The sequence below is a fragment of the Gorilla gorilla genome, chromosome 20, assembly GCF_029281585.2.
Source record: "Gorilla gorilla gorilla isolate KB3781 chromosome 20, NHGRI_mGorGor1-v2.1_pri, whole genome shotgun sequence".
Classification (NCBI taxonomy): domain Eukaryota; kingdom Metazoa; phylum Chordata; class Mammalia; order Primates; family Hominidae; genus Gorilla; species Gorilla gorilla.
The window spans coordinates 20,627,611-20,647,149 of NC_073244.2; the positions used below are offsets into that span (position 1 = coordinate 20,627,611).

The window sequence follows — 19,539 nt, forward strand, 5'->3', positions numbered from 1 at the left end:
CCAACCCCATCTGTAACCTAATCTCCAATCCTCCACTGCAATCCTAACCCTGTTTCCATCACTTCCTCTTGGCGCGTTCCCATCCTCAGCCCAGCCCTCACCCTGAGCTTCTCTTCTCCAGGTTCAAGTGCTCCACCAAGACCTCCAAGGGCAGGTGAGTTGGGGCTGGGGGTGTAGGAGACCCAGAGCTGGCTTTGCCCTGCTCTGGGCCTGAGCAACCATTCCTCCCTCCTCAGCAAAGGAAACAGAGAAACCCCCACTTCCTTGCAAGCCCCGGAACATGACAGGTGAGAGCTGACAGCTGGGGTCTTCCTGCTCACCTGGCTGAAGCCCTTCTTGAAATGACTTTCTCATCTCTTCTAGGCCTGGACCTTGCCGCTGTCACCTGTCCACCTCCTCAACTGGGTGAGCAGTGGGAAGACCCTTTAAGATGCCTAAGAGGGGATACCTGGATGTTTCCTTTCAATCCCCCAATTTTTATTTATTTATTTATTTTGAGACAGAGTCTCACTGTCATCCAGGCTGGAGTGCAGTGGTGCGATACTGGCTCACTGCAACCTCTGCCTCCTGGGTTCAAGTGATTCTCCTGCTTCAGCCTCCTGAGTAGCTGGGACTACAGGCATGAACCACCACACCCGGCTAAGTTTTGTATTTTTAATAGAGATGGGGTTTTGCCATGTTGGCCAGGCTGGTCTCGAACTCCTGACCTCAGGTGATCCACCCGCCTCAGCCTCCGACAGTGCTGGAATTACAGGCGTGAGCCACTGCCCACAGCCAGCCCCCTAAATTCTGACCAGAGAACAAAACAGAGGTTGTTGATCTTGGAAGACAGAGTCTTTGGCATCTTCTGAATAAACCTCTCTCCCCCTTTCTCTCAGCTGTGAATCTTGAGCCTTCTCCATTGCAGCCATCCCTGGCCGGTAAGTGTCCTCCCATTTCCCCTCTGACAGTGGCTAGTGTATCTGATTGAGACCTATGGCTCTACAGTGAGACCCTGAGTCAGAGGAACTTCTCCTTTAAGAAGCTGCTCCTTCAGGACCTGCTGCACTGTTCTGAGTTAGTCTAGTGAGCGCTGCTCTAAGTGAGAAAGCCATTCCTTGACATCAGAGTTTGCAAACGTGTATTCTTTTTTGTCCTTCTGAGGACCAGAGTTATGTGGTTGTTTTGTTTTTGATAATGATGATGGTACTTATGGTTCTGTTGGTGATTGTGATGGAAGGATGAGGAAGGAGATGATGGAAAGGAAGAGGATGGTTGGTGGTAGTAACGATGGTAGAGGTAGTGATGGCATTGTTGTGTGCTGATGGTGATGGTGGAGATACTGATGATGGTGGTGATGGTGGAGATAGTGATGGTGTTGTTGGTATTGATGATGGTAATGATGGTGGAAACAGTGATATGGTGGTAATGCAGGGTGGAGGTAGTGATGGTATTGTTGGTGATGGTGGTGGTGGTGATGATGAAGGTAGTGATGGTGTTAGTGAGATGGTGATGATGATAGTGGTGGTAGTGATGGTGCTGGTGGTGATGGTGTTGGTGATGATAGTAGAGGCAGTGATGGTATTGTTGACAATGACAATGTTGTTGGTGATGATGATGGTGGTGGTGAAGGCATTGATGGTGTTGGTGATGACAGTGCTGTTGGTAGTAATGATGGTGGTGAAGGTGGAGGTGGTGATGGTGCTGTTAATATTGATAATGGTAGTGAGATAGTGTTAGGGTGGTGATGGTGGGTGGAGATAGTGATGGTGTTGGTGATGGTGGTGGTGGTGGAGGTAGCAATGGTGTTGTTGGTAGTGATGGTGGTGGTGATGGTGGAAGTAGTGATGGTGTTGTTGGTAGAGATGATGGTGGTGATGGTGGAGGTAGTGATGGTGTTGGTAGTGATGATGGTGGTGATGATGGAGGTAGTGATGGTGTTGGTAATGATGATGGTGGTGATGGTGGAGGTAGTGATGGTGTTGGTAGAGATGATGGTTATGGTGGAGGTAGTGATGGTGTTGTTGGTGATGATGGTGGTGGTGGAGGTAGTGATGGTGTTGGGAGTGATGGTGGTGGTGATGGTGGAAGTAGTGATGGTGTTGTTGGTAGAGATGATGGTGATGATGGTGGAGGTAGTGATGGTGTTGTTGGTAGTGATGATGGTGGTGACGGTGGAGGTAGTGCTGGTGTTGTTGGTAGTGATGGTGGTGATGGTGGAGGTAGTGATGGTGTTGTTGGGAATGATGATGGTGGTGATGGTGGAGGTAGTGATGGTGTTGTTGGGAGTGATGATGGTGGTGATGGTGGAGGTAGTGATGGTGTTGTTGGGAGTGATGATGGTGGTGATGGTGGAGGTAGTGATGGTGTTGTTGGGAGTGATGATGGTGATGGTGGAGGTAGTGATGGTGTTGTTGGGAGTGATGATGGTGGTGGTGGTGGAGGTAGTGATGGTGTTGTTGGTAGAGATGATGGTGGTGATGGTGGAGGTAGTGATGGTGTTGTTGGTAGTGATGGTGGTGATGGTGGAGGTAGCGATGGTGTTGTTGGTAGTGATGATGGTGGTGGTGGAGGTAGTGATGGCGTTGGGAGTGATGATGGTGGTGATGGTGGAGGTAGTGATGATGTTGTTGGGAGTGATGATGGTGATGGTGGAGGTAGTGATGGTGTTGTTGGTAGTGATGATGGTGGTGGTGGAGGTAGTGATGGTGTTGGGAGTGATGATGGTGGTGATGGTGGAGGTAGTGATGATGTTGTTGGGAGTGATGATGGTGATGGTGGAGGTAGTGATGGTGTTGTTGGGAGTGATGGTGGTGATGGTGGAGGTAGTGATGGTGTTGTTGGGAGTGATGATGGTGATGGTGGAGGTAGTGATGGTGTTGTTGGTAGTGATGGTGGTGATGGTGGAGGTAGCGATGGTGTTGTTGGTAGTGATGATGGTGATGGTGGATGTAGTGATGGTGTTGTTGGGAGTGATGGTGGTGGTGATGGTGGAGGTAGTGATGGTGTTGGGAGTGATGATGGTGGTGGTGGTGGAGGTAGTGATGGTGTTGGGAGTGATGATGGTGTTGTTGGGAGTGATGATGGTGGTGATGGTGGAGGTAGTGATGGTGTTGTTGGGATTGATGATGGTGATGGTGGAGGTAGTGATGGTGTTGTTGGGAGTGATGATGGTGGTGGTGGTGGAGGTAGTGATGGTGTTGTTGGTAGAGATGATGGTGGTGATGGTGGAGGTAGTGATGGTGTTGTTGTGACCATGTTTAAAAAGAAAAAGAAGCTTCTCCTCTCTGAGTCTAGGCCAGATCTCCAGAAACTCAGGTATCTGCTTGCATAAGATATGGGAAATGTTCTCTGCTCTAGAAGCCGGGGTCCACAAGCTTCCTTGACCTAGGAGCAACTTGGGCAGGGGTTTCTGGAGAGTAGAAGATGATGCATCATAGATATTAAGAACAAAGCTGTGTCCAAGTCATGCCTAACCTAACCAAGCCTCAGTTTACTCACTTGCAAAATGGGAATAATGCTTATAACCTACATCATAAGGATGAGACTCCAATAAGATAGGAAGGATGTAGGTTGGGTACAGTGGCTTACGCCTGTAATCCCAGCACTTTGGGAGGCTGAAGCAGGGAGGATCTCTTGGTGCCAGGAGTTCAAGACCATCCTGGACAACATGGCGAGACCCCCATCTCTACAAAAAAATAAAATAAATTAGCTGGGCCTAGTGGCACACATCTATAGACCCAGCTACTTGAAAGGGTGAGGTGGGAGGATTGCTTGAGCCCAGGCATTAGAGGTTGCAGTGAGCTATAACTGTGCCACTGCCCTCCAGCCTGGATGACAGAGTGAAACCTTGTTTCAAGAAGGAAAGAAGGAAAAAGAGAAGGATGCAACATGATGCTTAGCACACCGTAAATGCATCAAAAAGACCCTGAGCCTCCCCAGGGTTCACTCTCCGTAACCCTCTCTTGCTGACTTCATCTGCTGAAACGGTCATGACTACAGACTTCTGCCCCCTGCTCTTGGACAAAGACTTAAGAGTCTCTTCCTTACTCTCTGAAGCCCCAGTATCAGTCTCTCTGTTCCCATCCCCACTCCCCAGCAACTCCAGTCCCCTGGCTCAATCAGAGGTCTGGAGGTCCTGGCTGCTGCCAGAAGAGGTGGATGGTGTACCTGTGTCTGCTGGTGGTGACTTCCCTGTTCCTGGGCTGCCTTGGTCTCACTGTGACCCTGATTAAGTGTGAGTAGGGCCAGGAAGGGACATGGGGAGAGATTGGGGAGGGTGCACAGGAGGACCTGGGCTCAATTTGGACTCTTCTTCATAGACCAGGAGTTGATGGAAGAACTGAGAATGTTAAGCTTTCAGCAGATGACGTGGCGAACAAATAGTGAGTGCTTTCAGTCATTCCTTCATGCCACTCCTATTGAGCCCTAACCCAATCCTCAGATCCAACTCCAAGATCCAACCTCATCCCTATCTTTGCTGGGCACTGTGCTAGGTACCAGGGGGTTAAAATGGTAAACATGTCAGACACAGTCCTTGTCTGACTGTGTGAAGCGTGCATGTGTATATGTGTCCAGACCTCCACCGTCCAATATGGTGGCCACAAGCCATATGTGGCTGTTGAACACTTGAAATGTGGCCAGTCCAAACTGAGATGAGCTCTAAGTATGAAATACACACTGGTCCAGGTGCAGTGGCACATGCCTGTAATCCCAGCGCTTTTGGAGGCTGAGGCAGGATTGCTTGAGGCCAGAAGTTCGAGACCCGACTGGGCAACACAGCAAGGCTCCATCTCTAAAAAAAATTAGCCGGGTGTGGTGGTGTGTGGTGTGTGCTTGTCATCCCAACTACTCAAGAGGCCGAAGTGGGAGGATCTCCTGAATCAGGGAGTTTGAGGTTGATCATGAGCCATGATCACACTCAAGAGATCCTCCTGCCTCAGCCTCTTGAGTAGCTGGGACATAGGCGCATGCCATCACACCCGGCTGGTTAAAAATTTTTTTTTTTGTATAGAAGAGGTCTCACTATGTTGACTAAGCTCGTTTCAAACTCCTGGCCTCAGGTATTCCTCCTGCCGCAGCCTCCTGAAGTGTTTCGTGCCTGGCCTAAAACCTGTGTTTCTGTTTTGTCCAACTGAAGGGCCAGCTACTGAGCTAGCGAGTGTTGAAAAAGGGAAGAGTTCATGGGGGAGTAGTGATAATACACACGTTAATTATAGAAGAATCTTTTGACCTGGGTTGGCCTTCATCATGACTGCCGAAGTCTGAATATTTCTCCATTCCACACTGCCTCACCCTATGCTTCATAACAAGCAAGCTCAGAACCCATCAATGGCTTCTCATTGTCCAGAGTCCAAGGTGAAACCTTTAGCTTGGCATTCAAGGATCCACATATTAGGCTGGGCACAGTGGCTCATGTCTGTAATCCTAGCACTTTGGGTGGTCAAGGTGGGAGGATCCCTTGAGGCCAGGAGTTCAAGACCAGCCTGGGCACAGCAAGACTTTCTTTCGTTTGTTTGTTCTTTCTTTCTTTCTCTCTCTCTCTCTCACTATCTCTCTCTTTCTTTCTTTCTTTTTCTTTTTCCTTCCTTTCTTCCTTCCTTCCTTCCCTTCCCTTCTCCTTCCTTCCTTTCTTCTCTCCCTCTTTCTCCTTCCTTCCTTCTTTCCTTCCTTCTTACTTTCTTTCTCTCTTGCTTTCTTTCTTTTGACAGAGTTTTGCTCTTGTTGCCCAGGCCGGAGTACAGTGGCGCGATCTCAGCTCACTGCAACCTCCCCCTCCCAGGTTCAAGTGATTGTCCTGCCTCAGCCTCCTGAGTAGCTCAGATTACAGGCATCTGCCACCACTCCCGGCTAATTTTTTGTATTTTTAGTAGAGATGGGGTTTCACCCTGTTGGCCAGGCTGGTCTCGAACTCCTGACCTCAGGTGACCCATCTGCGTCAGCCTCCCAAAGTTCTGGGATTATGGGCATGAGCCACTGCGCCCGGCCTAGCAAGACCTTGTTTCTACAACAAATTTTAAAAAATTAGCCAGTCATGATGTCATGTACCTGTAGTCCCAGCTACTCAGGAGGCTGAGGTGGGAGAATCACTTGAGCCCAGGAGGTCGAAGCTGCAGTGAACCACGATTGCACTCCAGCCTGTGGGACAGAGCAGGACTGTGTCTAAAAAAAATAAAATAAAGGATCCAGGCATCTGAGCTCATTCTACTTTGATCTCAAGCTTTTCTGAGTTTTCCCTCTACTCTTATAGGCTTTGCCGGCTCACCACAACATACTTGCCTCTGTATCTTTGCTTTTTTTTTTTTTTTTTGAGATGAAGTCTCACTCTTTTGCCCAGGCTGGAGCACAATGGTGTGATCTTGGCTCACTGCAACCTCTGCCTTCCGGGTTCAAGTGATTCTCCTGCCTCAGCCTCCTGAGTAGCTGGGATTACAGGCATGCACCACCACGCCCAGCTAATTTTTGTATTTTTAGTAGAGACAGGGTTTTACCATGTTGGCCAGGCTGGTCTTGAACTCTTGACCTCAGATGATCTGCCCACCTCGGCCTCCCAAAGTGCTGGGATTACAGGTGTGAGCCACCATGGGCAGCCTGCATCTTTGCTTTTAAGATAGTCCCTGCCTAATGTGCCTCTTCCTCACCTCACAGTTATCGAATCACTTTCTTCCTTTAAAACCCACTTCCTTCAGGGTGCCCACCACCCCTACTTTTCCCCACATCCCCGGGATTGATCCCTCCTCTGAGCCATTCTCGGATTCTGAGCACTGTACATGTGGTTTTTGAGCGCAAGCATGACCCACTGGAATGTGGACACAGTGGGGAACACAACCCTTGCTTCTCTCTCTGATGTGTCTGCAGTCCGTGGTGGATGGGTAGGATGGGTTCTCAGTCTGTAGCCCTCAAGCCCATCCCTTCTGACAGTGACTGGCATGGCAGGGCTAGCTGGCCTGAAGCATGACATTGACCGCGTAAGAGCTGACACCAACCAGTCCCTGGTGGAACTTTGGGGCTTATTAGGTAAGTGAGACTTGGGGAATTGCCCAGGGATGGGGGGCATGGCAGAGCTGGCACATTACATCACTCCATTGAAGTCATTCTCAGTGCAGTCTATGTGAATGGTGCCCCTCCCCCTCACCAGAGTTGAGCAGTGTACAGCCTGCACAACTGTACATGGCATACTATGTACATGGCTCAGGTTCTGGGGCCATCCTGACAGCATTCTATCTGGTTCCCAGACTGCCGCCGAATTACCTGTCCTGAAGGCTGGCTGCCCTTTGAGGGCAAGTGTTACTACTTCTCCCCAAGCACCAAGTCATGGGATGAGGCCCGGATGTTCTGCCAGGAGAATTACTCTCACTTGGTCATCATCAATAGCTTTGCTGAGCACGTGAGTTCTTCCCACTGAACCTTTGAGAACCTTCAGGGACAGCCTGCTTCTCTTCCAGGATGCACACATCCCTCCCTTCCCTGGATGGCAAGAAATTAGAATTACTTTTCAGTTACTAAAACTTTAACAGAAAGCTCTTCCTGAGGTAGTATCATGCAGAGGTTAAGAAGACATGCTTTGTTTTTGAGTTCAAATTCTGGTTGTGTTGATTTAACCTCTGTATATTTCAAGTATCGGTTTTATCTCTAACATGAAAATACAATAATTAATATCTGTTAGGTAGCACTTTTTATGTTTCAGGTTGTATTCCAAATACTTTACATCTTACACTCATTAACACATGCAATCCTCACGACAACCTATACATTAGTATGCCAGTCAGAAGAGTTTATTTCTTTTCTTTTCTTTTCTTTTTTTTTTTTGAGATGGAGTCTCGCTCTTTCGCCCAGGCTGGAGTGCAGTGGCTGGATCTTGGCTCACTGTAAGCTCCCCCTCCCGGGTTCACGCCATTCTCCTGCCTCAGCCTCCCGAGTAGCTGGGACTACAGGTGCCCACCACCACGCCCGGCTAATTTTGTTTTTGTATTTTTAGTAGAGACAGGGTTTCACTGTGTTAGCCAGGATGGATGGTCTTGATCTCCTGACCTTGTGATCCGCCCGCCTCGGCCTCCCAAAGTGCTGGGATTACAGGCGTGAGCCACCACGCCCGGCCTTCTTTTTTTTTTTTTTTTTGAGATGGAGTCTCACTCTGTCACCTGGGCTGGAGTGCAGTGGTGCAATCTTGGCTCACTGCAACCTCTGCCTCCCGGGTTCAAGCAATTCTAGTGCCTCAGTCTCCCGAGTAGCTGGGATTGCAGGCATGTGCCACCACGCCTGGCTAACTTTTGTATTATTAGTAGAGATGAGGTTTCTCCATGTTGGCCAGGCTGTTCTCGAACTCCTGACTTCAGGTGATCCTCCCACCTCTGCCTCCCATAGTGCTGGGATTATAGGTGTGAGCCACCACGCTGGGCTAGGAGGGGTTACTTTATGCTGCGGTAACAGACAGTCTCCATAGTCCAATGGTGAAAGTAGACGAGGGAAATCATACATTGACTGTCAGAGTTTCCATTTACTTTTGCTCACAAAAGTCACATGTACACGCCTATCTTTTAAGGTGGTAGGGAAATAAGTCTCACCTCCGTGCAACCAGAAGGAGGATTGGAATATGGGTAAATAGCTTTAATGATTTGCTACTACAATTTAGGTAGTATTACTATTTGTACACAATATGTATCATCTGTACTTCACAGGTGAGGAAGTCAAGGTTACAGTACATGTAAGCAACTTGCCTGGAGTCACTTACAGCTAGTGGGATTTAAGCCTAGGTAGCCGGCTTTCAAGTCCATGGTCTTGACCATAGACATAGGACTATAGTATGGTTTATGTTTCCTTTTTTCTGTTTTTCAGGGACAAGGTCTCACTCTGTCACTCAGGCTGGAGTGCAGTGGTATAATCATAGCTCGTTGCAGCCTCAAAGTCCTAGGCTCAAGCAATTCTTTCGCCTCACCCTCCTGAGTAGCTAGGACTACCAGGCACTTGCCACTGTACCCAGGAAATTATTATTATTATTATTACTTTTTGAGATGGAGTCTCGCTCTGTCACCCAGGCTGGAGTGGAGTGGCGCAATCTCGGCTCACTGCAAGCTCTGACCCCCGGGTTCACGCCATTTTCCCACTTCAGCCTCCCGAGTAGCTGGGACTACAGGCGCCCGCCACCACGCCCAGCTAATTTTTTGTATTTTTAGTAGAGACGGGGTTTCACTGTGTTAGCCAGGATGGTCTCGATCTCCTGACCTGGTGATCTGCCTGCCTCGGCCTCCCAAAGTGCTGGGATTAGAGGCATGAGCCACCGCGCCTGGCCCAGCAAATTATTTTTACTTTTGTAGAGACAGGGTCTTGCTATGTTGCCTAGGCTCTTGGTTTATGTTTTCTATTCATTTTATTTTTAATTTATTTATGTCATTATATTTAAAATGTTTTTTTTTTCCCAGACAGTATATAGTTGGGTTTGGATTTTTAAAATCTGATCTGATAATCTCTGGCTTTTAATTGGTGTTTTCATTTACTTATTTATGTATTTTTGGAGACAGGGTCTCACTTTGTCACCCAGGCTGGAGTGCAGTGGCGCAGCCTCACCTCATGGCAGCCTTGGCCTCCTGGGCTCAAGTGATTCTCCCACCTCAGCTCCCCACCAAGTAGCTGGGACAACAGGTGTGTGCCACCATGCCTGGATAATTTTTAACATTTTTTGTAGAGATGAGGTTTTGCTATGTTGCCCAGGCTGGTCTGGAACTCCTGACCTCAAGTGATCTGCCACCTTCACCTCCCAAAGTGCTGGGATTACAGGTGTGAGCCACTGTACCCAGCCTAATTGGTATTTTTAGACCATTTACATTTAATATAATTACTGATTGGGTTGGATTTAGGTCTATCATCTTATTATTTTCCTGTATGTCATGTCCCTTCTGTTTTTTATCCCTCTGTTTCATAGCATTATTTGTATGAGTAGTTAAACAGTTTTTTTTTTTTGAGATGGAGTCTTGCTGTGTTGCCCAGGCTGGAGTGCAGCAGCATGATCTTGGCTCACTGCAACCTCTGCCTCCCGAGTTCAAGTGATTCTCCCGCCTCAACCTCCCAAGTAGCTGGGATTACAGGCGCCCACCACCATGCCTGGCTAATTTTGTACTTTTGGTAGAGATGGGGTTTCTCCATGTTGGCCAGATTGGTCTCGAACTCCTGACCTCAGGTGATCCACCTGCCTCGGCCTCCCAAAGTACTGGGATTACAGGCATAAGCCACCGTGGCTGGCCAAAACAGGGCTTTTGAAGGAGTTAAATTAGGTAATGTAAATGAGGCAGGTGCAAATCATATTCCCTAACTCAGTTTCACAAGAAATACAACTACATTTCCTTTAAATTACTCATTTTAGTTTCTCTCTTGAGTTCTCATTCTACTAGACTGGTGTACATTTACTCTCAGTCAATTGGGGTCTCCCATTTTACTTCTAAATGGGGACAGCTTTTGTGGGGTCAAGGTGGAGGGGAGCACACATCGGGTCTTTGCTGTCTTTACTCCAAACTGGTATCTACTGGGACATCTACAGACTGAATGATCCTGGGAAGGTTACTTAACCCCTCTGTGCCTCAGTTTTCTCATCTACAAAATGGGCATAATGATAATACTTGCTTCAGTGAGTCATGATAAGGATCCAATGAGACAATCTGTGCAAAGTAGCATAGCTCATTTTTTTTTTGAGATGGGATCTTGCTCTGTTGCCCAGGCTGGAGTGCAGTGGCATGATCTTGGCTCACTGCAGCCTCCATCTCCCAGGTTCAGGCAATCCTCCTGATTTAGCCTCCCAAGTAACTGGGACTATAGTCACGTGCCACCACTCCCAGCTAAGTTTTGTATTTTTTTTTTTTAGTAGAGTTAGGGTATCATCATGTTGGCCAGGCTGCTCTCTAGCTAATGATCTCAAGTGATCTGCTCCCCTTGACCTCCTGAAGTGCCGGGATTACAGGAGTGAGCCACCGTGCCTAGCCCATAGCTCACTTCTTAATTCATTAATTCAACCAACATTTCCTGAGCACCTACTATGTGCTGGAGACTATTCTACATATTGGGGATCCAGTGATGACCAAGACATATGAGTTCCCTCTTCTTAAACTGCTCTGATTTTGGTGCCTAGAAATAGCAAGGACTCTCTAAATGTTAAAGAGTCTTCTGGTTTTCTGGGGCTCAGACTTTGGGCCATCTAGGCTGCCCCTGAGGCATCCCACTCTTCCATCAGCAAAGCCTTTTGGGCCTGGAGGTCTTTTCCTGCTGTTCTTGGGCACAAGAGATCTTTCTGCTCCTCCTATCCCATTCTGGGGTCTAAGACACTGTGAGGCCTTCTAAGCCTCCATCTAGTCTGATGGGACAGGAAGACCTTTCCGCTCTCTGATTTTCTGACACCTCCCTGGGGCTTTACCCAGGAAATAGTCCCCAGGTCCCTTCTGCTTTTTAGAGTCTCCAAACCCATCTGGGGTTTTTACCATCACCTGAAAAGCTCACCGGAAATGAGATACCAGATTCTTCTCTCTGGGGCCTGCCATGTCTACACATTTATTATTTCCTTCCCATGGTGACTTTACCTCCCCACATTTTTTTTTCCGTCAAAGCAGAAATTTTATTACCCACATTCTTTGACCACAATGCTATAACGACAGAAATATTTTCTTTTACAAAAATTTCAATCACCTTAAGAATGTTTAAAGTCGGCCGGCTGCAGTGGCTCGACTGTAATCCCAGCACTTTGCGAGGCCGAGGTGGGCAGATCACCTGAGGTCAGGAGTTTGAGACCAGCCTGGCCAACATGGTGAAACCCCGTTTCTACTAAAAATACAAAAATGAGCTGGGCATGGTGGCGCGTGGCTGTAATCCCAGCTACTCAGGAGGCTGAGGCAGAAAAATCGCTTGAACCTGCGAGGCGGAGGGTGCAGTGAGCTGGGATCACACCACTGCATTCCAGTCTGGGAGACAAAGGAAGACTCTGACTCAAAAAAAAAAATTTTTTTTTTAAAGTCACCAGATAACTTTGGATTAAAGAAGAAATCAAAACTGCAAATAAATAAAAGCAAACATCAATTGGCATTGCCTATAGTAGAACACATGAAATAGATTATAGTAAAAAATTCTTAAAACACAAAGAATTCCAGGATGTGGAAAGCTGGGGCGAGTGTTACTCACACCCGAAAAGCAACAATAGCCAGAATAACTACAAAATCATAACTTTTTCTAAACTCACTAGCTAACTGAGATCACATGGCAGTCAAAAAGTCTAAAATGGGCTGGGCATGGCGGCTCACGCCTGTAATCCCAGCACTTTGACCTCCCCACATTTTTTTTTTTTTGAGACGGGATTTCGCTTTTTGTTGCCCAGGCTGGAGTGCACTGTCGCGATCTCAGCTCACTGCAACCTCCGCCTCCTGGTTTCAAGCAATTCTCCTCTCTCAGCCTCCCAAGTAGCTGGGAATACAGGCATGCTACCACACCTGGCTAATTTTTGTATTTTTAGTAGAGATGGGGTTTTGCCACGTTGGCCAAGCTGGTCTCGAACTCCTGACCTCAGGTGATCCACCTGTGTTGGCCTCCCAAAGTGCTGGGATTACAGGCGTGAGCCACCGCACCCGGCCACCTCCCCACATTTTAAGGAATCTTGGTTTGGTGGTAAGTTGGGTGAGTTAGATGTGATTTGCATATAGTAAAATGCACAGATCTTTGATGTATGTTCAGTGAACTTTGACAAATGCGTACACCTGTGTAACTGTCAAACTAACCAATATTTATAATCTTTCCACCACCCTAGAAAGTTTTTTCATATCCTTTTTCTAGTTAATCCCTCCCTGCCCCCTACTTGCAACCACCAGTCTAATTTCTTTCACCATAAATTTATTTGGAGAGGAGTTGCTTCTAACTATATTTTCTTCCCTATCTTTTATCTCTGTCATAAGTCCTTTCTTTCCTTCCAAAGACCTGGGATTTTGACTTTTTTCCGGGACAGAGGCTTGCTCTGCTGCCCAGGCTGGAGTGCAGTGGTGCATTCATAGCTCACTGCAGCCTTGAACTCCTGGGCTTAAGGGATCCTCCCACCTCAGCCTCCTGAGTAGCTGGGACTATAGACACGCACCACCACGTCTGGCTAATTTTTAAAAATTTTTGTAGATATGGGGTCTCAGTATGTTGCCCAGACTAATCTCGAACTCCTAGTCTCAAGCGATCCTCCCTCCTTGGCTAAAGTGGTGGGATTACAGATATGAGGCAGCATGTCAAAAGCCTGGGCTTTTGAAATACCAAAGCTAGGAAACCTACTTTTCATCTTCCTTCCTTCTTTTCCTGGAACAATGAACTCTTAATGTTGTTTGGATGCAGATTAAGGCTACCGAGTAGCACAAAAGTGCAAGAGAAACCAAAAAAAATCAGTTACTATTGCTAAAAATGTCACTTAAATGTTATAATGCTACCTACTAAGACGTCCACAGTATGAGGCTCTGCACAGTGGCTCATGCCTGTAATCCTAGCTCTTTGGGAGACTTACAGTGACCTTTGGGACATGCAGTGAGCCATGATCACACCACTGCACTCCAGTCTGGTTGACAGAGTGAGACCCTGTCTCAAAAAAAAAAAAAAAAAAAATTAGGCTGGGTGTGGTAGCTCATGCCTGTAATTCCAGCACTTTGGGAGGCTGAGGCAGGTGAATCAACTGAGGTCAGAAGTTTGAGATCAGGCTGGTCAACATGGCGAAAGCCCGTTTCTACTAAAAAATACAAAAATTAGCCGGGCGTGGTGGCAGGTAGCTATAATCCCAGCTACTCGGGAGGCTGAGGCGGGAGAATCGCCTGAACCCAGGAGGTGGAAGCTGCAGTGAGCTGAGATCGCACCACAGCACTCCAGCCTGGGTGACAGAGCGAGACTCCCTCTCAAAAAAAAAAAAAAAAAAAAAAAGTTAATCCTCACAACACTACCAGGAGGTAGCTACTGTTAACCTATTTTACAGGTGAGGAAACTGAGGCACGGAGCAGTTCACAGATTGCATGAGAAAAAGTAGCATGATTATTCCCACCACACATGCTACAGTGGGAGGAAGACATTGATCCTGTTCTGCATACCATGGGGACGGGGACGGGTTGTGGGAGGTGACGTTCCCAAGCCCTAAATATGTAGGACAGGGCACAGGGCAGGTCCTCACCCTGAGGGTCATGTAGAGGAATGGCTGGCTGAATGGAGTTTTTATTTGCAGAATTTTGTGGCCAAGGCCCATGGCTCTCCACGGGTGTACTGGCTGGGGCTGAATGACAGGGCCCAGGAAGGGGACTGGAGGTGGCTGGATGGGTCTCCTGTGACATTAAGGCAAGTGCTTGGGTTTCCTGGGGTCTCTCTGCTTCCTCTGTGGGCCCTGACCATGGGGAGGGGAGAAGGTGATGGAGTACATGGTTGAAGGAGTCAGGAGCTGTTTCTTTTTTTTTTTTTGAGACAGAGTCTTGCTCTGTCGCCCAGGCTGGAGTGCAGTGGCGCAATCTGGGCTCACTGCAAGCTCCGCCTCCCAGGTTCAAGGTATTCTCTGCCTCAGCCTCCCGAGTGGCTGGGACTACAGGTGCCCATCACCATGCCCGGCTAATTTTTTGTATTTTTAGTAGAGACGGGGTTTCACCGTGTTAGCCAGGATGGTCTTGATCTCCTGACCTCGTGATCTGCCCGCCTTGGCCTCCCAAAGTGCTGGGATTACAGGCGTGAGCCACCGCGCCCAGCCAGGAGCTGGTTTTTACTGGTACAGCTCTACTTGTTTTATTTTATTTTATTATTTATTTATTTATTTATTTATTTATTTATTTATTCTTTGAGACGGAGTCTCGCTGTCGCTCAGGCTGGAGTGCAATGGTGCTATCTCGGCTCACTGTAATCTCTGTCTCCTGGGCAGAGGTTGATTCTCCCACCTTAGTCTCCCAAGTAGCTGGGATTACAGACACCCGCCGTCGTGCCTGGCTAATTTTTGTAATTTTGTAGAGATGGGGTTTTACCATGTTGGCCAGGCTGGTCTTGAACTCCTGACCTCAGGTGATCTGCCCACCTTGGCCTCCCAAAGTGTTGGGATTACAGGCGTGAGCCACTGCGCCCAACCTTATTTTAGTTTTTTGAGACAGTCTCGCCCTGTCACCCAGGCTGGAGTGCAGTGGTGCAATCTCGGCTCACTGCAGCCTCAACCTCCCAGGCTCTGGTAATCCTCCTGCCTCAGCCTCCCGAGTACCTGGGACCACAGGCACACACCACCATGCCTGGCTAATTTTTTGTATTTTTAGTAGAGATGGGGTTTTAGCATGTTGCCCAGGCTGGTTTTGAACTTCTGAGCTCAAGCGATCCACCTGCCTTAGCCTCCCAAAGTGCTGGGATGACAGGCTTGAGCCACCGCACCTGGCCTCTACTAATTTTAAACACAGAAAAATTCCTGTCCTGTTTGGTAAATTGCCATTGCCTTAAATCTCCTGAGAATCCTTCTGCTGCCCCTTGGACTTCCACATCACCTAACAACTAAAGGATTTGTCATTGGCAAAGAAGGGGCCTAGAGACCCTGATTGCAGGGTGTGTGGCACAGGTAGCATTGCTCATTATTTTGGTACACCACCCCCAGTCATTCCCATTTCCCTGTGAGCTTGGCATCCTTGCAGTCCAAGCTGATAGGGTGTCTAGAATCCCAGGCTTGGCCAGACAGGGACAGCACCAGGGTGATTTTTTGGTGACAGGCTGTCTGGACCCTGAACCTTCAATATTTCCTCCATTGCAACATCTCAGCCTTTTCGTAAAACTGCTGAAATATATCAAGCTCTCCAGGCTAATGGTTGGGAGAAAAAAGGGAGGGTGGAAGGATGAGGAAGAATTTTTTTTTTTTGAGACAGAGTCTCACTCTGTTGCCCAGGCTGAAGTGCAGTGGTGCAGTCTTGACCCAATGCAACCTCTGCCTCCCAGGCTCAAGTGATTCTCCCACCTCAGACTATTGAGTAGCTGGGATTACAGGTGCGCACCACCACGCCTGGCTAATTTTTTTTTTTTTTTTTTTTGAGACGGAGTCTCACTCTGTGGCCCAAGCTGTAGTGCAGTGGCACAATCTTGGCTCACTGCAACTTCTGCCTCCTGGATTCAAGCGATTCTCCTGCCTTAGTCTCCCAAGTAGCTGGGATTACAGGCGCCCGCCACCATGCTTGGTTAATTTTTGTAGTTTTAGTAGAGACGGGGTTTCACCATGTTGGCCAGGCTGGTCTCGAACTCCTGACCTCAGGTGATCCGCCCGTCTTGGCCTCCCAAAGTGCTGGGATTACAGGTGTGTGCCACCGCACCTGGTGGAACATTGGCTGCTAAAGACTTACAGGAATGCTTTTTCCACAAAGCTATTCTCAGCTGAATGGGAGCCTGCTCACCTAAGACACTACCCAACTCCACTGGGGTCAGCTCACAACCGGTGACAGCCTAAGAGAAGCCTGGACCCTTTGTGACAAGTTGGGATGACTCTGGTGCTGTTGACATCCCAGTGGTCTCCGTTGGGGTCAGGCTGAGGCTAGAGTCATCTGAGTCCATGCTCCTGCTCAATTCCTTCCCCTTCTCCATCTAGCTTCCCTCACCTCTCTCCTGAGAACATCCTTTAATAAATCCTACACACTCGAGTCCCTGAATCAGGCCCTGCTTTAAGCAAGAGCCTACATGATCTAAACAATTCCTAGAAGGTTGGGTAGGTTGGGTTGGGAGGTTGTAAAAGAAAGAGTCCTTGGAAGACAAGACAGAAACTGACCAGATTCAGAAATTGATTAAGGGGCCAGGCACGGTGGCTCGTGCCTGTAATCCTAGCACTTTGGGAGGCTGAAGCAGGCGGATCACTTGAGGTCAGGAGTTCAAGACCAGCCTGGCCAACATGGTGAAACCCCGTCTCTACTAAAAATATAAAAACTAGCCGGGTGTGGTGATGGACACCTGTAATCCCAGCTACTTGGGAGGCTGAGGCAGGAGAATTGCTTGAACCCAGGAGACAGAGGTTGCAGTGAGCCGAGATCACGCCACTGCACTCCAGCCTCAGTAACAGAGTGAGACTCTGTCTCCAAAACAAAACAAAACAAAACAAAACAAAAAACCCCCAAAAAACAGAAATTGATTAAGGGCCAGGCACGGTGGCTCACCGTGCCTGGCTTACAGGTGTAAGCCTCCACACACGGCCTAATATGGGTTTTGACAAACGCGTAGTGCTACGTATTCATCATTACAGTATTATACAGAAGAGTTTCACCACCCTAAAGATCCCTGTCCCTCTGCCCACTTTTTCCTCCATCCAGCTTCTGGGAGCCAGAGGAACCCAATAACATCCACGATGAGGACTGTGCTACCATGAACAAAGGTGGCACCTGGAATGATCTCTCTTGCTACAAAACTACGTATTGGATTTGTGAGCGGAAATGTTCCTGTTGAAGCCCAGGGCCGAGGCTGGGGGTCCATATTCGAGTGTCTCTTTGAGACGAGAATCTCCTGCCCTTTCGTGGACAGCCTTGCCTCTTTGTGAGTGGACACACAGATGTGCCTCAAACAGGATTGGCACCCTGGATGCAGCAAGTTCCCAGGGGTGCAAGTCAGGCTGTTTCTAGAGTGAGGACTTGGGCTTGCCCTAGTAGATGGTGAGCTGGGAGGATGCTCAGAGCTTGGTGGTGGGAGGTCTCCCACTTCTGGTGTTGAAAGGATCTTCACTAAGTTCCTGATCATGACTCTTGGGAAGTGATACTAGCCCTGAGGGCCCTGGGGCTGGTGTTGAACCTGGGATGAAATATCCTGGCGCCTCTGAACCACAAAGAGCTGGGACTGGGCTCCTTTTCCTGCAGCCTCAAACTTCTGGGCTCAGGCGATCCTCCCATCTCAGCCTCCTGAGTAGCTGGGACTACACATGCGCACCACCATGCCTGGCCAATTTTTTGTAGCATTTAAAGAGAGGGAGTCTCACTATGTTGCCCAGGCCAGTCTCAAACTCCTTGCCTCAATGGATCCTCCTACTTGGGCTTCCCAAATTGTGAGGATTACAGGTGTGAGCCACTGTGCCTGGCTCAAAATTATTATTATTATTTTTATAGAGATGAGGTCTCACTCTGTTGCCCAGGCTGGTCTCAAACTCCTGGGATCAAGCAATCCTTCCGTGATGGCCTCCCAAAGTGCTGGGATTACAGGCATGTGTCACCGTACCTGGCCGATATTTTTATTTTTATTTTTACTTTCCCCATCTTTTCCTTTTTTTTTTTTCCCAAACAAAAGCTTTGAAAGTGGTGACAGAAAAATTTCCCTTTGAGCTAGACCTCTAGATCTGCCTCGCACAGAAATACATTAAGTGGGCTGGTCTCATGTAGTCCCCACATCATTGCAAATTACAAACCTAAAAATACAGAACATCAGCGGAGAAGACAGGAGAGCTTCTATATTCACCCCATGTCGTCCTCTCCAGACACTGCTTCCTTCCTGGTCTCAAACAGCACAAATAACCCAGAAACCATCAAAATTATTTTTGACCAGCAACTTTCTCAATGTTTTGGGTGAGGTTTGCACAAGCTAAGTGGCAGAATCAGACTTTTGCCAGAAGACTTGGCCCATGGAACTTCTATCCTTTTTTTTTTTTTTTTTTTTTTGAGACAGGGTTTCATTCAACTACCCAGGCTGGAGTGCAGTGGCACAATCATAGCTTACTGCACCCTCTGCCTCCTGGGCTCGAGTGATCCTCCTGCCTCAGCCTCCCAAGTAGCTGGGACTACAGGCGTTCACCCTCACACCTGGCTGGCCCATGGAACTTCTAGAAAGGCATACCAGCTGAAAAGCAAGACCCCTACATAGTGTGGCCAGGCAGGCCATAACCTGGTCATATCCACACAGGACAACGATGGACCTATCTGCCAGCACGTGCCCTTGAGCTATCTGTGGGTTGTAACGTCTTTGATGATATAATTCACTTTACTTGCCAGGCACAGTGGCTCACGCCTGTAATCCCAGCACTCTGGGAGACTGAGGTGGGCTGATCACCTGAGGTCAGGAGTTCGAGACCAGCCTGGCCAACATGGTAAAATCCTGTCTCTACTAAAAATACAAAAAAATTAGCTGGGCGTGGTGGCATGTGCCTGTAATCCCAGCTACTCAGGAGACTAAGGCACGAGAATTGCTTGAGAATTGCAGTGAGCTGAGATTGCCCCACTGCACTCCAGCCTGGGTGACAGAGCAAGACTCCATCTCAAATAAATAAATAAAAAGAAAAATTCACTTTACTTCTGTGTGGACTTTCCTGGTCTATTAGCTCTTGCAATGTTAGTGCTTCTCAAAATGCCACTATGTTGGGTGTTCCTTGTCTACTGTGTGTTAGTTTGCTGGGGCTGCCATAACAAAGGACCGTAGACTGGGTGACTTCAGCAACAGAATGCATTTTCTCACGGTTCCGGAGGCTGGATGTCCAAGATCAAGGTGTTGGCAGGGTTAATTTCTTCTGAGGCCTCCCGTCTTGGCTTGTAGATGATCCTCTTCTCCCTGTGTCTTCACCTGGTTCTCCTTCTGTGTGTCTGGGTCCTAATCTCCTCCTCCTCTTCTTTTGTTTTT

General features: G+C 48.2%; 1 protein-coding gene across 3 annotated transcripts in view; it reads left to right on the top strand.

Annotated features, from left to right (window-relative positions):
• The window catches only part of CLEC17A (C-type lectin domain containing 17A), a 30,470-nt gene extending 11,256 nt beyond the window's left edge, over window positions 1–19,214 (top strand). Inside the window, exons 5-14 of one of the 3 annotated variants that reach the window (XM_055371980.2) lie at window positions 122–154; window positions 237–287; window positions 364–405; window positions 879–920; window positions 4,079–4,216; window positions 4,302–4,364; window positions 6,901–6,996; window positions 7,215–7,366; window positions 14,186–14,295; window positions 17,259–19,214. In XM_055371980.2, the coding sequence (XP_055227955.1) occupies window positions 122–154; window positions 237–287; window positions 364–405; window positions 879–920; window positions 4,079–4,216; window positions 4,302–4,364; window positions 6,901–6,996; window positions 7,215–7,366; window positions 14,186–14,295; window positions 17,259–17,391 (860 nt within the window). In that variant the 3' untranslated portion in view covers window positions 17,392–19,214. The remainder of the gene's footprint in view (window positions 1–121; window positions 155–236; window positions 288–363; window positions 406–878; window positions 921–4,078; window positions 4,217–4,301; window positions 4,365–6,900; window positions 6,997–7,214; window positions 7,367–14,185; window positions 14,296–17,258) is intronic. The other 2 variants (XM_063701061.1, XM_055371985.2) reach the window with 2 other exon arrangements.
• The last annotated feature ends 325 nt before the right edge of the window (window positions 19,215–19,539 follow it).